Here is a 14,836-nt window from a genome sequence, read left to right as displayed (position 1 = left end):
TTGTGTGCAGTTTTGGTCCCCTAATCTGAGGAAAGACATTCTTGTCATAGAGGGAGTACAAAGAAGATTCACCAGATTGATTCCTGGGATGGCAGGACTTTCATAAGAAGAAAGACTGGATCGACTAGGCTTATACTCACTGGAATTTAGAAGATTGAGAGGGGATCTTATTGAAACGTATAAAATTCTAAAGGGATTAGATAGGCTAGATGCAGGAAGATTGTTTCCGATGTTGGGGAAGTCCAGAATGAGGGGTCACAGTTTAAGTATAAAGGAGAAGCCTTTTAGGACCGAGATGAGGAAAAACTTCTTCACACAGACAGCGGTGAATCTGTGGAATTCTCTGCCACAGGAAACAGTTGAGGCCGGTTCATTGGCTATATTTAAGAGGAAGTTAGATATGGCCTTTGTGACTAAAGGGATCGGGGGTATGAAGAGAAAGCAGGTACAGGGTTCTGAGTTGGATGATCAGCCATGATGATACTGAATGGCGGTGCAGGCTCGAAGAACTGAATGGCCTACTCCTGCACCTATTTTCTATGTTTCTATTCTGAGGCAGGGTACTCAGACCACCCTTTATTTAAAAAAAAGTCCCTCAGGTTTCAATTAAGTATTTCCCCCTCACCATAAAGTACAACGAACAAAGTAAACTTTATTATCAGAGTACATACACGTCACCACATACAACCCTGAGATTCTTTTTCCTGTGGGCATACTCAGCAAATCTACAGAACTGTGACTATAAACAGGATCAGTGAACAACAAACTGTGCAAATGTAAGTATAATTAAATAGCAATAGATAACGAGAGCATGGAATAACAAGATAAAGAGTGAGACCATTGATTATGGGAGCACCAGAAATAGAATGAGTATAGTTATCTTATTTTGTTCAAGAGCCTGATGGTTGGCTTGAACCTGGTGGTGTGAGTCCTGAGGCACCTCTACCTTCTACCTGCTGGTAGCAGTGAGAAAAGAGTATGGCCTGGGTGGTGAGGATCTTTGATGATGGATGCTGCTTTTCTACAGCAACGTTTCATGTAGATGTGCTCAAAGCTATGCTCTCTAGTTCTTGATCCCCAACCTGGGGGAAAAGTCTGCACATTCACTCTATCTATGCCCCTCATGATTTAGTACATCTATGTACATGGAATACACCCCAGTCTCCGACACTTCACAGAAAGGCCAAGCTTGTTCAAGCTGTCCCTGTAAACTTAGTCCCTGACAAATACTGTACTTGCAAATCTTCTCTGCTCTTTCAAGTTTAATGACATCTTTCCTATAGCAGGGTGATCAAAACTGAACTGAATCAATACTCCATGAGTGGCCTCACTAGCGTCCTGTACAACTGCACCATGTCATCCCAGCTTTTACACTTAATGTCTTGATTGATGAAGGCCAGCATGCCAAAAAGCCTTTGTCACCACCTTGACTACCTGTGAACTCACTTTCAGGTGCACCTGGGTCCCATTGTTCTTCAACACTCCCCACAGCCCTGCCGTTCACTGTGAAGGTCCAACCTTGGTTTGACTTACCAAAATGCAGCACCTTGCATTTGTCCAAATTTAATTCCATTTGCCATTCCTCGGCCCATTCTATTGTCCACTCTACCTCCTATTTTGTGGCATTTGCAAACTCACTAAACATGCCTTGTACATTCCTAGAACATAGAACAGTACAAGGCCTACTCAAAGATCAACCTAACCCTCCCCTCCCACTTAGCCTTCCATTTTTCTATCATCCATGTGCCAATCTCAAATCTCCCTAATGTATCTGCTTCTACCACCACCCCTGGCAGCGCATTCCACACACCCGCCACTCAATGTATAAAATAGCCTACTTCTGACATCACCCCCCCAAACTTTCCCACAATCACCTTAAAATGATGCCCTATCCTATTAGCTAATTCTGCCCTGAGAAAAATGTCTTGCAGTCCGCTCGATCTATGCCTCTTATCATCTTGTATATTTCTGTCAAGTCATCTCTCATTCTCCTTCACTCCAAAGAAAAAAATCCTAGCTGTCTTAACAATGGACCCAGTAACCCATTAGTCACAGGCATCCAGTCCAAGAAACAGCCTTCAACCATCACCCTCTGCTTCCTGCCAGCAAGCTGCTTGCTATTTTTGAAGTAAATAATCTTATCAGACCTACAGTGATTTAGATTTATTTATATATCACAGGTACATCGAAATGCAAACAACATATTTCACTGTGTTAACAACCAATGCACCTAATGATGTGCGGGGAGGGCCTGCAAGAGAACCGGAAGCAGGCTTAGTATTACTGGCATTTGTTGTGTAATTTGTTGTTTTGCGGCAACAATACATTGCAAAACATCATAAAAAACTATAAATTAGTATAAGTACAGATATATATAAAATTAAATTAAATTTGTAGTACGAAAAGAGAGCTAAAAATGAAAAAAAAGTGAGATGTTGTACATGGGGTACATTGTCCATTCAGGAATTTGATGATGGAGGGGAAGAAACTATTCCTGAAACATTGAATGAGTGTCTTCAGGCTCTTGTACCTCCTCCCTGATGGTAGGTAGCATTGAGAAGAGGGCATGTCCTGGGTGATGGGGTCTTTAATGATGGATACAGCCTTTTTCAGGCATTGCCTTTTGAAAATGTCCTTGACACCGGGGAGGCTGATGCCCAGGATGTGTTGCCTCATGTTTCTGCACCAATACAGCATCACACACACACACACACACACACACACACACACACACACACACACACACACACACACACACACACACACACACACACACACACACACACACACACACACACACACACACACACACACACACACACACACACACACACACACACACACACACACACACACACACACACACACACACACACACACACACACACACACACACACACACACACACACACACACACACACACACACACACACACACACACACACACACACACACACACACACACACACACACACACACACACACACACACACACACACACACACACACACACACACACACACACACACACACACACACACACACACACACACACACACACACACACACACACACACACACACACACACACACACACACACACACACACACACACACACACACACACACACACACACACACACACACACACACACACACACACACACACACACACACACACACACACACACACACACACACACACACACACACACACACACACACACACACACACACACACACACACACACACACACACACACACACACACCTCGAGGCCAGGCCTCTGGGCAGAGGAAATCGAGCCATGAACTTGCAACTGGCACTACAAAGTACTTCACTAACCACGACACTATCAAGCCACCCTGGAGTGATCAGAATCAGAAATTGGTTGAAAAGCTGTGCAGTTTGTTGTTTTGTGGCAACAGTACAGGTGTAACAAATTAACTAAATTGTGCCAATGAGTTAAAATGAGGTGAGAGTGAGAAAGTTTACTGGAGAGATGAGGGACACACTGGGCTGGAGTGATCTAACTGTGATAAAAATGCTAGGAACGTGGACAACACAATGGATTCCAGTTAATTGGGCCATCGGTTAATCGGGACAGCTCTTAAAGAATAGAAACTTAACAAGTAAGTAGCAAGGATTCCTTTTGTTTATTTGGGACACTATGCCACTTAATTGGGGCAGAAGACTGTTGCTGAACCGTGTCTAACTAACATCAGTTGCGTGCAGTCGTGTGACTGTTAGACATTGCCCCAGTGCGGTTTCCTTACCATGCAGTGATGCAGCATGTTATGATGCTCTCTACTGCATATGTATAGTTATGCATAGTCCAACTCTCTTCAGCCTCCTCTGAAAGAAGAGGTGTTGGTAAGCTTTCCTGATTGGGTACAATGTGTTCAGGGACCATGAGAGGTTGTGTGAGATGTGCACTCTGGGAGTTTAATGTACAGAGGGGTGTGAGTGGTTCAAGTTCTACTGAAGTTGATAAGCATCTCCTTTGTCTTGCTGACATTATGGAAAAGGTTATTTACTTGGCCTCGGGCCTTAATCTCTTCCACCTCCTCTCTGTAGGCCGTCTCATCGGTGTTGGTGATGAGACGCACAGGTGTTGTATCTGGGACTCATTACACCAATTGGTTAAATGGTGTTGCAGCAACAACCTTGTGCTGAACATCAGTAAGACCAAGGAATTGATTGTGGAACTCAGGAAGAGGAAGTCAAAGGAGTGTACTCACGTTGAGGATGATGGGGAGGGAGGAGCAGTTGTACATCTTGACCATGTGAAGTCTGTTGGTTAGTTGTACAGTGGTGTATTTCGACTGAAAAGGAGTTTGTTCACCTAGTTCTGTGGGAAAGTAGTGCTGAAGTCCAGAAAAAGTATTCTGATGTGACGTAACTTCCTGGGCATCTGAAGGTCCGTTCTTGCCAACTCAGATGCAGAAAGATGGTTTCTGTAACGGTTTTGTTTTACCAGTCAGGGTTGTTAGCCCTGAGCTGAACCCCCGAACGTGGAAGCTTGGTGGAGCACCCTTAGTCTGACCTCTACCCATGACCTCTTCGGCATGGGTGACCCTACCAAGAGCCACAGCATAAAGGACTGACTCCAGCCAACACAGCTCTCTGGGTCATTGAGGCATGTAAGCCTTCATCCTCTTGGAGGATTCTGACATAACTGTCCTTATGGGCAGACCGGAGGGGGACTAATATCCTAATGGTTCGTTAATGCTGCACAGTGGGGTTTCATCTAGAGTTGCTTGGGAATGGGAACTAGAGTGCCAGAACAGTTAGTGGAGAGGTTGTGGAGGCAGATGTTGATAAGACCTCAGACAAAGTTAAGAATCAAAAGGTTGAGCATGGTGCGACTAGAGTCCTGAGTTGCCTGTATTTCAATGCAAGAAGTATAGTAGGAAAGGCGGATGGATGATAGTGCTGAAGATGAGGTAGCTGGTTTACAAACAGAGGCAATGTGTAGTGAGGAGAGGCTGCTGACAGGGCAAAATTGCAGTCAATAGGATGAATTGCAACTTAAGATGTGGACAGAATCTTAAAGGCTGAATACAGGATTGAAGGTGTGGTATTTCAATGAATACAGTATACAGAATAAGTTAGATGAACTTGCAGCACTGTTGCAGATTGGCATCACGGAATCATGGCTGAAAGATTATATCTGTCCAAGGATTCACATTGCATTGAAAGGAAAGACAGGAAGGCAGAGGGGGCAGTGTTAATTCTGTTGGTTAAAAAATGAAATCAAATCATGAGAAAGAGGTGATAAAGGGTCAGAAGGTGTTAAATCATTGTGGATGCAACTAAGAAACAACAAGGGTAAATAGAACCTGATGGGAATTGTATACAGACTCCCAAACAGGAGTAAGGATGTGGTCTCCAAATTACAATGAGAGATAGAAAATGCATGCCAAAAGGACAATGTTACTATAGTCTTGGGGGATTTCAATATGTGGGTAGATTGGGAAAATCAGGTTGGTGCTAGATCCAGGAGGGTGAATTTCCAGAGTGTCCATGAGATGGCTTTTTAGAGCAGCTTGAGGTTGAGCCCACTTGGGGAGCAGCTACTGGGTGTTCTGCATATGAACCAGAATTGATTAGAGAGCTTAAAGTAGAAGAACCTTTAGGGACAAGTGACCATAATATGATCAAATTCACCCTGAAATTTGAGAAGGAGCAGCTGAAGTCAGACGTATCAGTATTACAGTGGAGTAAAGGGAATTACAGAGGCACGAGAGAGGAATTGGCCAGAATTGATTGGAAAGAACACTTGCAGGGATGACAGCAGAGCAGCAATGGCTGGAATTTCTAGAATCGACTCGGAAGGCACAGGATATTATCATCCCAAAGATGAAGAAGTATTCTAAAGGAAAGATGACATAACCATGGCTAACAAGAGAAGTCAAGGCCAACATAAAAGCCAAAGAGAGGGCATATAATAGAGCAAAAAAATTAGTGGGGAGTTAGAGGATCAGGAAAACCAACAGCAGGCAACTAGAAAAAGTCATTAAGGTAAAGATGGAATACAAAAGTAAGCTAGCCAATAATATTAAAGAGGACACCAAAAGTTTCTTCAGATACATAAAGGGTAAAAGAGAAGTGAGAGTGGATATCAGACCACTAGAAGGATGTTGGAAAAATAGGTAAAGGGGACAACAAAATGGTGGATGAGCTGAATAAGTATTTTACACCAGTCTTCACTGTGGAAGACACTAGCAGTATGGTGGAAGTTCCGGGTGTCGGGTGTGAAGTGTGTGAAGTTACCATAACTAGACAGAAAGTTCTCGGGAAACTGAAAGGTCTGGAGGTAGATAAGTCATCTGGACCAGATTGTGTACACCCCAGAGTTCTGAAAGTGGTGGCTGAAAAGATCGTGGAGGCATTAGTAATGATCTTTCAAGATTCTGGAGTTGTTCCAGAAGACTGGAAAATTGCAAGTGTCACTCCATTCTTCAGGAAGGGAGAGAGATAGAAGAAAGGAAATTATAGGCCAATTAGTCTGACGTCAGCGGTTGGAAAGATGTTGGAGTCGATTATTAAGGATGAGGTCTTGGTACTTGGAGGCATGAACTTTGGCAGAAGAAATGAAAGAGTTGACTATTTTCTAAATGGAGAGAAAATACAAAAATTGAGGTACAAAGTAACTTTGGAGTCATTGTGCAGGATTCCCTAAAGGTTAATTTGCAGGTTGAATCAGTGGTGGAAAAATAGAAATGCAATGTTAGCATTCATTTCAAGAATATAAAAGCAAGATTGTAATGTTGAGATTTTATAAAGCAATGGTGAAGCCTCGGTGAGAGTATTGTGAATCTGTTTGAGCCATTTATCTTAGAAAGGATGTGATGACACCAAAGGGGGTTCAAAGGAGGTTCATGAAAATGATTCCAGGATTGAATGACTTGTCATATGAAGAGCTTTTGATGGGTCTGAGCCTGTATTCACTGGAATTCAAAAGAATGAGGGGTGACCTCATTGAAATCTGTCAAATGGAGAATGGAGAAATAGAGGGGATGTGGAGAGGATGCTTCCTATGGTGGGAGTATCTAAGACCAGAGTACATTGCCTCAGAATAGGGGGGGAATCATTTTAGAACAGAGATGAGTTATTTCTTTAGCCTGAGAGTAGTGAGTCTGGAATTATTTATCACAGGTAGCTTTGAAGGCCAAGTCTTTTTGTATATTTAAGGCAGAGGTTGAAAGATTCATGATTGGTCAGGGCATGAAGGGATACGGCAAGAAGGCAGGAGATTGGGGCTAGAGGAAAACTAAATCAACCATGATGAAATGGTGAAGCAGACTCAATGGGCCAATTGGTCTAATTCTTCTACATCTTATAGTCTTCTGGTCCTTGTTTAGTAGGTGTGTCAGGGCTAGGTGCATGACAGACGCTATGGTATCTGTCGTAGAGCAGTTCTTTCAGTAAGCATATTAGTAAGTGTCTAATGTGGCAGGAGTGGAGTTCTAAATACAGTGCCCATTAAAAGTATTCAACTCCCTTGGAAGTTTTCATGTTTTATAATGTGGAATCACAGTAGATTTAATTCGGCCATTTTTTGACACTGATCAACCGAAAAATACACTTTTGTGGCAAAGTGAAATCAGATCTCTACAAAGTGATCTGAATTAATTATAAATATAAAACAGAAAATAATTGATTGCATAAGTATTCACACCCTTTAATATGAAAAATTAGTTTTAGAAGTCACATAAATATTTAAATGGAGATTTGTTTTTGGATACATGTGTGCAGTCAAGGTGTTTCAATAGATTGTAGTAAAAATACACTGGTATCTGGAAGGTCCAGCTGGTGATGAATCAATATCCTGGCAAAAACTACACCATGAAGACAAGCAACTCTGCGAAAAGGTTATTGAAAAGCACAAGTCAGGAGATGGATACAAGAAAATTTGAGTCACTGAATATCCCTTGGAGTACAGTTAAGTCAATCATCAAGAAATGGAAAGAATATGGCACAGCTGTAAATCTGCCTGGAGCAGGCCATCCTCAAAAGCTGAGTGACTGTGCAAGAAGAGGACTAGTGAGGGAGGCCACCAAGAGACCTTTGACAACTCTGCAGGAGTTGCAAGCTTCAGTGGCTGAGGTGGGAGAGTCTCTGCATACAACTGTTGCTCAGGTGCTTCACCAGTCACAGCTTTATAGGAGAGTGGCAAAGAGAAAGCTGTAGTTGAAAAAACTCACGTGAAATCTTGGTTAGAGTTTGCCAGAAGGCATGTTGGAGGTTTCTATGGTCTGATGAAACCAAAATTGAGCTTCTTGGCCATCAGACTAAACACTATGTTTGGCATAGTGTAGCATGGTGGTGGCTGCAACGTGCTGTGGGGATGCTTCACTATCTTCACCGGCCTTCACTGAGAAGGCTTGTGAAGATAGAGGGTAGAATGAATGCAGCAAGATTCAGGGAAATCCTGATGCAGTCCGTAAGAGAACTGTGACGTGGGAGGAGATTTGTTTTCCATGAAGACAATGACCTGAAGCATAAAGACAAATCTACACAGGAATGGCTTAAAAGCAACAAAGTTAATGTCCTTGAGTAGCCACGTCAGAGTCCAGACCTCAATCCAGTTGAGAATTTGTAGCTGGACTTGAAAAGGGCTGTTCACTCACGATCCCCTTGCAATCTGACAGAGCTTCAGCAGTTTTGTAAAGAATGGGGGAAAATTGCAGTGTCCAGGTGTGCAAAGCTGATAGAGACCTATCCACACAGACTCAAGGCTGTAATTGCTGCTAAAGGTGCATCTACTAAATACTGACTTGAAGGGGGTGAGTAATTATGCAATCAATTATTTTGCATTTAATAATTCTAATAAATTTAGACCAATTTGTAGAAATTTGTTTTCACTTTGGCACAAAAGAATCTTTTCTGTTGATCAGTATCACCCATGCCACATGCTAGTGAGTCCAGAAGCAGGAAGATGATGCAGTTTTACAAGTGGCTAAGGAGATGATGCGGAAGAGAGTGCTCCAGGTTTTGGCCTATTGGGCTCTTTTCAGGGGAAGATGGAACATGTACAGACAGGAGAGTTTGTGCCTGAACTGGAGGGTTGTGATGGACTGGGCTGAATCCACCATTTTTTTGTAGTGTTTTCCATTCCTGGGCATTGGTATTCCCATACTATCCCACAATCTCTTTGGCCCCTAACACCTGTCAGGAGGTACCATAGCACTGGGACAAGGATCATTCGGGTGGGGAAAGAGCTTCTTCCCCCAGGCCATGTGATTCGGAACTCCCTGCCGCACCCAGATCGTAAATGCATCTTATGCTAAATGCCAGTCTGATGGAATGTATTTTTTTTATTTGTTAATTGCTGATAATATTACTTTGTGTGTTGTGTGTGAGTTATGTACACCTTGGTCCAGAGGAACGTTGTACTGTTTGGATGTTAACAGTTGAATGACAAACTTGAACACCTCCACTCCGGTGTGTAAGGAACCAGAGTCACAAACAAGGCAGGAGTTCCACCCTGCCGATAAACAGAAGCTTAAACGAAAAGCAAGGAAACCCAGTGGACTGCAAGCTATAACGAAGGAGGAATGCAGCGAGAGGTGAAGAAAGAATGTTGGAACAAATCTCCAGGAGCTATCAAGTCAAACACTAAGAGTTTGGGATAATAAGCAGTGTGGCACCATAAGCCCCTGTACTACACAACCCTGTAGGTGATTTGTTTGAAAGAAGCAGACTCGATGGGCTGAATGGCCTAATTCTGCTCCTGTGTTTTGTGGTCTTAATAACTACCACTTTTAACCACCTCTGTGACTTTGTGTCAAGTTTTCTATTTAAACTGTACTCTTGAGGCTTCCTTGCATATTATCTTGCTGAAAGGAGGTTGGTAAAGGAAGCGCAGAAAAAGCCGGAAACACTCAGCAGGTCAGGCGGCATCTGTGGAGAAAGAAGAAGAGTTAACATAGCATAAAATGCTGGAGGAACTCAGCAGTAATTTGCAGTATTGTGTGCAATTCTGGTCCTTTGCTTTCATGCTGTCTTTTTAACTTCTCTAGTCAGCCACAGTTTCTTCAACCTCTCTTTAGAACACTTTCAGAATCAGGGAATACTTCAGGGATCTGGGAATGCAGGTCCATAATTCCTAGAAAGTGGCATCATGGGTATAGGGTTGTAACGAAAGCTTTTGGCACGTTGGCCTTTATAAATCAGTACTGAGTATAGGAATTGGGATGTTATTGTGAGTTTGTATAATTCGTTGCTGAGGCCTAATTTGAAGGAATGTGTGTACTTCTAGTCACCTACCTACAGGAAAGATGTCAATAAAATTGAAAGAGTACAGAGAAAATTTACGTGAATGTTGCCGGGACTTTTAGGGGAAGGTTTGAATAGGTTTGGGCTTTATTCCCTGGAGCACAGGAGAACGAGGAGAAACTTGATAGAGGTATACAAAGCTATAAGGAGCATAGGTTAAATGCAAGCAGACTTTTTCCACTGAGGTTGGGTGAGACTAGAATTAGAGGTCATGGGTAAGGATGTAAGGTGAAATGTTTAAGGGGAATCTGAAGTGGAACTCAGTGGTTGTTGAGAGTGTGGAAGGAGCTGCCAACAAAAGTGGTGGATGTGGGCTTAATTGCACCATTTAGGAGAAGTTTGAATGGGAGGGGCATGGAGGCCTATGGTCCAGATCCTGGGTGTCACTATCTCAGAGGACCTGTCCTGGACCCATCATGTAAATGTTAATTGCAAGGAAAGCACAACAGCGCCTCTACTTCTTTAGGAGTCTGCAGAGATTTGCAATGTCATCAAAAGCCTTGAGAAACTTCTATAGATGTGTGGTGGAAGGGGTATTGACCGGCTACATTACAGCCTGGTATGGGAACACCAATGCCTTTGAGTAGAAAATCTTACAGAAGATGGTGGATTCGGCCCAGTACATCATGGGTAACACGCTCCCAACCATTGAGCACATCTATAAGAAGCACTGTCGTGGATAAGCAGCATCTATCATCAGGGATCCTCACCACCAAGGCCATGCTTTTTTCTCACTGCTGCATCAGGTAGAAGGTGCAAGAGCCCCAGGACTGGCACCACCAGGTTCAAGAACAGTTATTACCCCTCAGCTATCAGGCTCTGGAACAAAAGAGGATAACTACATTCATCTATTGAGATGTTCCCACAGCCAATGATCTCACCTTAAGGGCTCTTTATCTTGTAATTTCATGCTCTCATTATCTATTGCTGTTTGTTTATATTTGCATTTGCACTATTTTTCATTTTCTGTGCTCTTGCTCTTCCATTGGTCCTGTTTACTGTTACTATTCTATAGATTTGCTGAGTATGATCGCGGGAAAAACAATCTCAGAGTTGCATGCAGAGACATGTACTCTGATAATAAATTTTACTTTGAACTTTAAAACAGTAATTGAGTACGGAATGAAGAGGTACAGAGAATGTGCCGTGCAGGCAGACAATAAGCTACGAGGTCACAACAGGGTGTGAGGTGGATTCAAGGCCGTTTATTGTCATTCTTTGGTCTATGAGAGGAAAGGAAAGCGAAATGTTTGCTACTCCAGATCAGATGCAGCATAAAAACAATAAGCATGAAGAACCCAGTAAAACAATAATTATTTATATAAAAGCAATCCTATAAAATGCAATGTACAGGGAAGTGATTGTACGTGAAGTGGCGCGAGGTGATGTGGATGTAAAGGTGGTGGGGTGTGAAGGTGTTGGTCAGGCTGATAGCTTGGAGGAAGTAACTGTCTTTGAGCCCGGTGGTCCTGGCTTGGAAGCTGCATTGCTCTTCCGTTAGGGGGTGTGTGGGGCAAACTGTCCATGAGTGGGGTGGGTAGGATCCCTTATGTAACAGTCAATATATTTAAATTTTCCTACATTTGTCCTGAAGCTGGGTTGCCGGTAATCCAGAGATTACAGCCCTTGATGTGTTGAGTTTGACCACCTCCCTACATTCACTATATTCGTCTAGCATTGGAAATGTGTTCAGTGATCTCTGGGCGCTCACTGCTCCTGACAAAACAGCCCCAGGTTTGTCCTGAGGAAGGTCTTGGCCTGAAACGTCGGCTGTCCAGCTCCCTCCATAGGCACTGCCTGACCTGCTGAGTTCCTCCAGCATTTTGTGTGCCTTGCTTTGGATTTCCAGCATCTGCAAAATCTCTTGTGATTATTCCCCTCTATAGGTGATGCCAGACCTGCTGAGTTTCTCCAATGTTTTGTCTGTTACCCAAGCTTGTCCAGCCTCTGCTAACAGCTCACAGGAGCCATAGGGCTGAATGGCCAGATTCCACATTGTAGACTTGACGTAATGCCACGTGGTTGGAAATTCTTCACTGGCTGTCCTCCTGTGGGTGGGTGAGGGTGTTAACGTGTCTGGAAGGCACAGAGCCCAGAATCTCCACTTGTGTTTGACATCTGCTTGAGTCACTTTCTGAGTCTGATTCAAATAAACAACCCTGACTGCTTTACTGATCAAAACAAGGTGGCTGCAGTTGCTGCCATTCAGCAACACTCCTATTTTTTGTTCTGTCTCTGTCTTCCTCTCCCCCTCCTCTCTCCCCCCCCCCACCCGCCTTCCTCCCAGCACTGGTATAGCTGTAGCCCCTCCCATTTCTCTGATGGAAACATCTGGGTCGAGCGGCTAGTTCATTTATTTACAGCTGTGGAATCTGTGACTCCCTTAGCCTGTGGGAAGGTTCACTGAATAATCCCACTTCACCAGTTACACTCCTGAAAAGTTTTCCTCTTCTGGGGCCTTTTCAATTTCCGGTTGTCCCCAGGGTTACACCGAGTTCTGCATCTGTCTCCTGCTACCCAAACCATTTGCAAATTGGAACTGAGTTCCCACATGGCAGAAGATCAGAATCGGGATAGTTATGAGGTCAGGCAGCATCTGTGGAGAGGAATAAACAGTCGATGTTTCAGGCCAAGACACTTCATCAGGACGGGACAGAAAAAGGGAAGCAGTCTCAGGAGAACCACAAATACTAAGACAGACGAAATGCTGGAGGAACTAAGCAAGTTAGGCACCATCTACAGAGGGGAATAAACAATTCTAGGCCCAAAATGTTGATTGCCCATTGATGGTGATTGACCTGCTGAGTTCCTCCAGCATTTTGTGTTTATTACACTAGATCTGCATAATCTTTTGTGTTCAAGATTACCATCTCTGACGTAAGTTGTGAAATTTACTGTTTTACTTCAGCAGTACAATGCAATGCATAAAATTACAATAAATTACAAAAATAATAAATAGTGCAAAGAAAAAGAATAATGAGGCAGCGTTCATGGCTGTTCAGGAATCTGATGGTGGAGGGGAAGAAGCTGTTCCTAAAACGTTGAGTGTGGGTCTTCAGGCTCTTCTGCCTTCTCCCTGATGGTGGTATTGAGAAGAGGGCATGTCCTGGGTGGTGAAGGTTCTTAATGATGGATTCCACCTTCTTGAGGCATCACCTTTTGAAAGTGTCCTCGATGCTGGGGAGGTTGGAGCCCGTGATGGAGCTGACTGAGTTTACAATTTCCTGCAGCTTTTTCTGATCCTGTGCAGTGACCCCTCCACACCGGACGGTGATGTGACCTGTTAGAATGCTCTCCACAGTACATCTGTAGAAATTTGTGAAAATCTCCTCAAGCTCCTAACAAAGTATGGCCACTGACTTAATTCTTTGTAATTGCATCAATATATTGGGCTGGGATAGATCCTCAGAGATATTGACACCCAGGAACTTGAAACTGCTCACCCTTTCCACTGAATGATCCCTTCCCGAAGTCCACAATCAGCTCCATGGTCTTACTGTTGTTGAGTGCAAGGTTGTTATTGTGACACCACTCAACCAGCCGATCTGACTCACTCTTGTATTGACTTACTTGTTCCGCACCTTGCTACATGAGTTAACTCTGACCTCTGTTTTCCAGGGTGTTGCTGTTTGACGTCGGGACCAGGAATCGGAAAAGAGTATGGCTACCCCCAGTGCTCCGCCCTCCTATGAGGAATCAGTTGACCCCTTATATCCTCCTCCTGGCACTACCGGACCCTACCCTCCAAATTATGGGCCTGCCTACCCTCCTGGGCAGAGCCCCCCATACCCCCCCGCTGGGAACATGGGCTACCCGTCAAGCTTCCACCAGGCAGGACCTCCCATGGGTCCCCCGATGATGCCAACTCTCCCCCTGAATCCGACGTGGCCTGGAGGAAGCTCAGGTGAGTGCTGAGGATGGGGTGGGTGGGTGGTGGGGGATGTGGGCAGTTCCCCGTTACAGTGGCAGGTGGGACGTGGGGACTATGAGAGCCAACCCTGTGCGTGGTGAGAGTGGATGGGTTGGGGTAGGGTCAATGGTAGGGAACTATTCCATAACGGCGTTTCACACACCATACATGGTCCCCCATTTGGTCCCTTCTGCCTGACACTTTTTCACTAATGATTCCCATTGTTACCTTCCTGTGTGCTTCTGCTTATCAGACTCCACATTCACCCTCCCTTCTCCACTCCAGCTCTATCTGCCTCTTTTTTTCTCTTGTCTACTTCCACCCATCATTGTTTGGTCTCTGTCTCCCAACCCTACTCCTCCCCTCCCCTATCTGCCCGTCACTCCTCACCACTCCATTGTTCAGCCACTGGCTGCCCTCACCCCCTCCTTTTTACCCCGGCCACCCTCCCTCTCCACCTCAGTCCTGATTCAGGATCTCAACCCTGAACGTTGGAATATCTGTCCCCAGCTCAAAAGCTGCTTCATTCACTGAGTATCTATCGCAGTTTGACTTCAGCTTCAGGTTTCAGCACCTGTGGTCTCTTGTGAGTCTCTGTCTTGCGATGTTGCTCTCTAAACTTCAGAAAGTGAATGTCCTGA

At 44.2% G+C, this 14,836-nt stretch overlaps 1 protein-coding gene across 1 annotated transcript in view; it reads left to right on the top strand.

Annotated features, from left to right (window-relative positions):
* Positions 1 to 14,836, top strand: part of tmbim1a (transmembrane BAX inhibitor motif containing 1a) — an 81,507-nt gene that overhangs the window by 25,875 nt on the left and 40,796 nt on the right. The window contains exon 2 of the mRNA XM_059967522.1: positions 13,904 to 14,189. Within this exon, the coding sequence (XP_059823505.1) occupies positions 13,946 to 14,189 (244 nt within the window). The 5' untranslated portion in view covers positions 13,904 to 13,945. The remainder of the gene's footprint in view (positions 1 to 13,903; positions 14,190 to 14,836) is intronic.

The sequence above is a fragment of the Hypanus sabinus genome, chromosome 4, assembly GCF_030144855.1.
Source record: "Hypanus sabinus isolate sHypSab1 chromosome 4, sHypSab1.hap1, whole genome shotgun sequence".
In the NCBI taxonomy this organism is placed as follows: Eukaryota; Metazoa; Chordata; class Chondrichthyes; order Myliobatiformes; family Dasyatidae; genus Hypanus; species Hypanus sabinus.
Note: the sequence above shows the minus strand (reverse complement) of the source record. Positions and strands in the feature narration are given on the sequence as shown.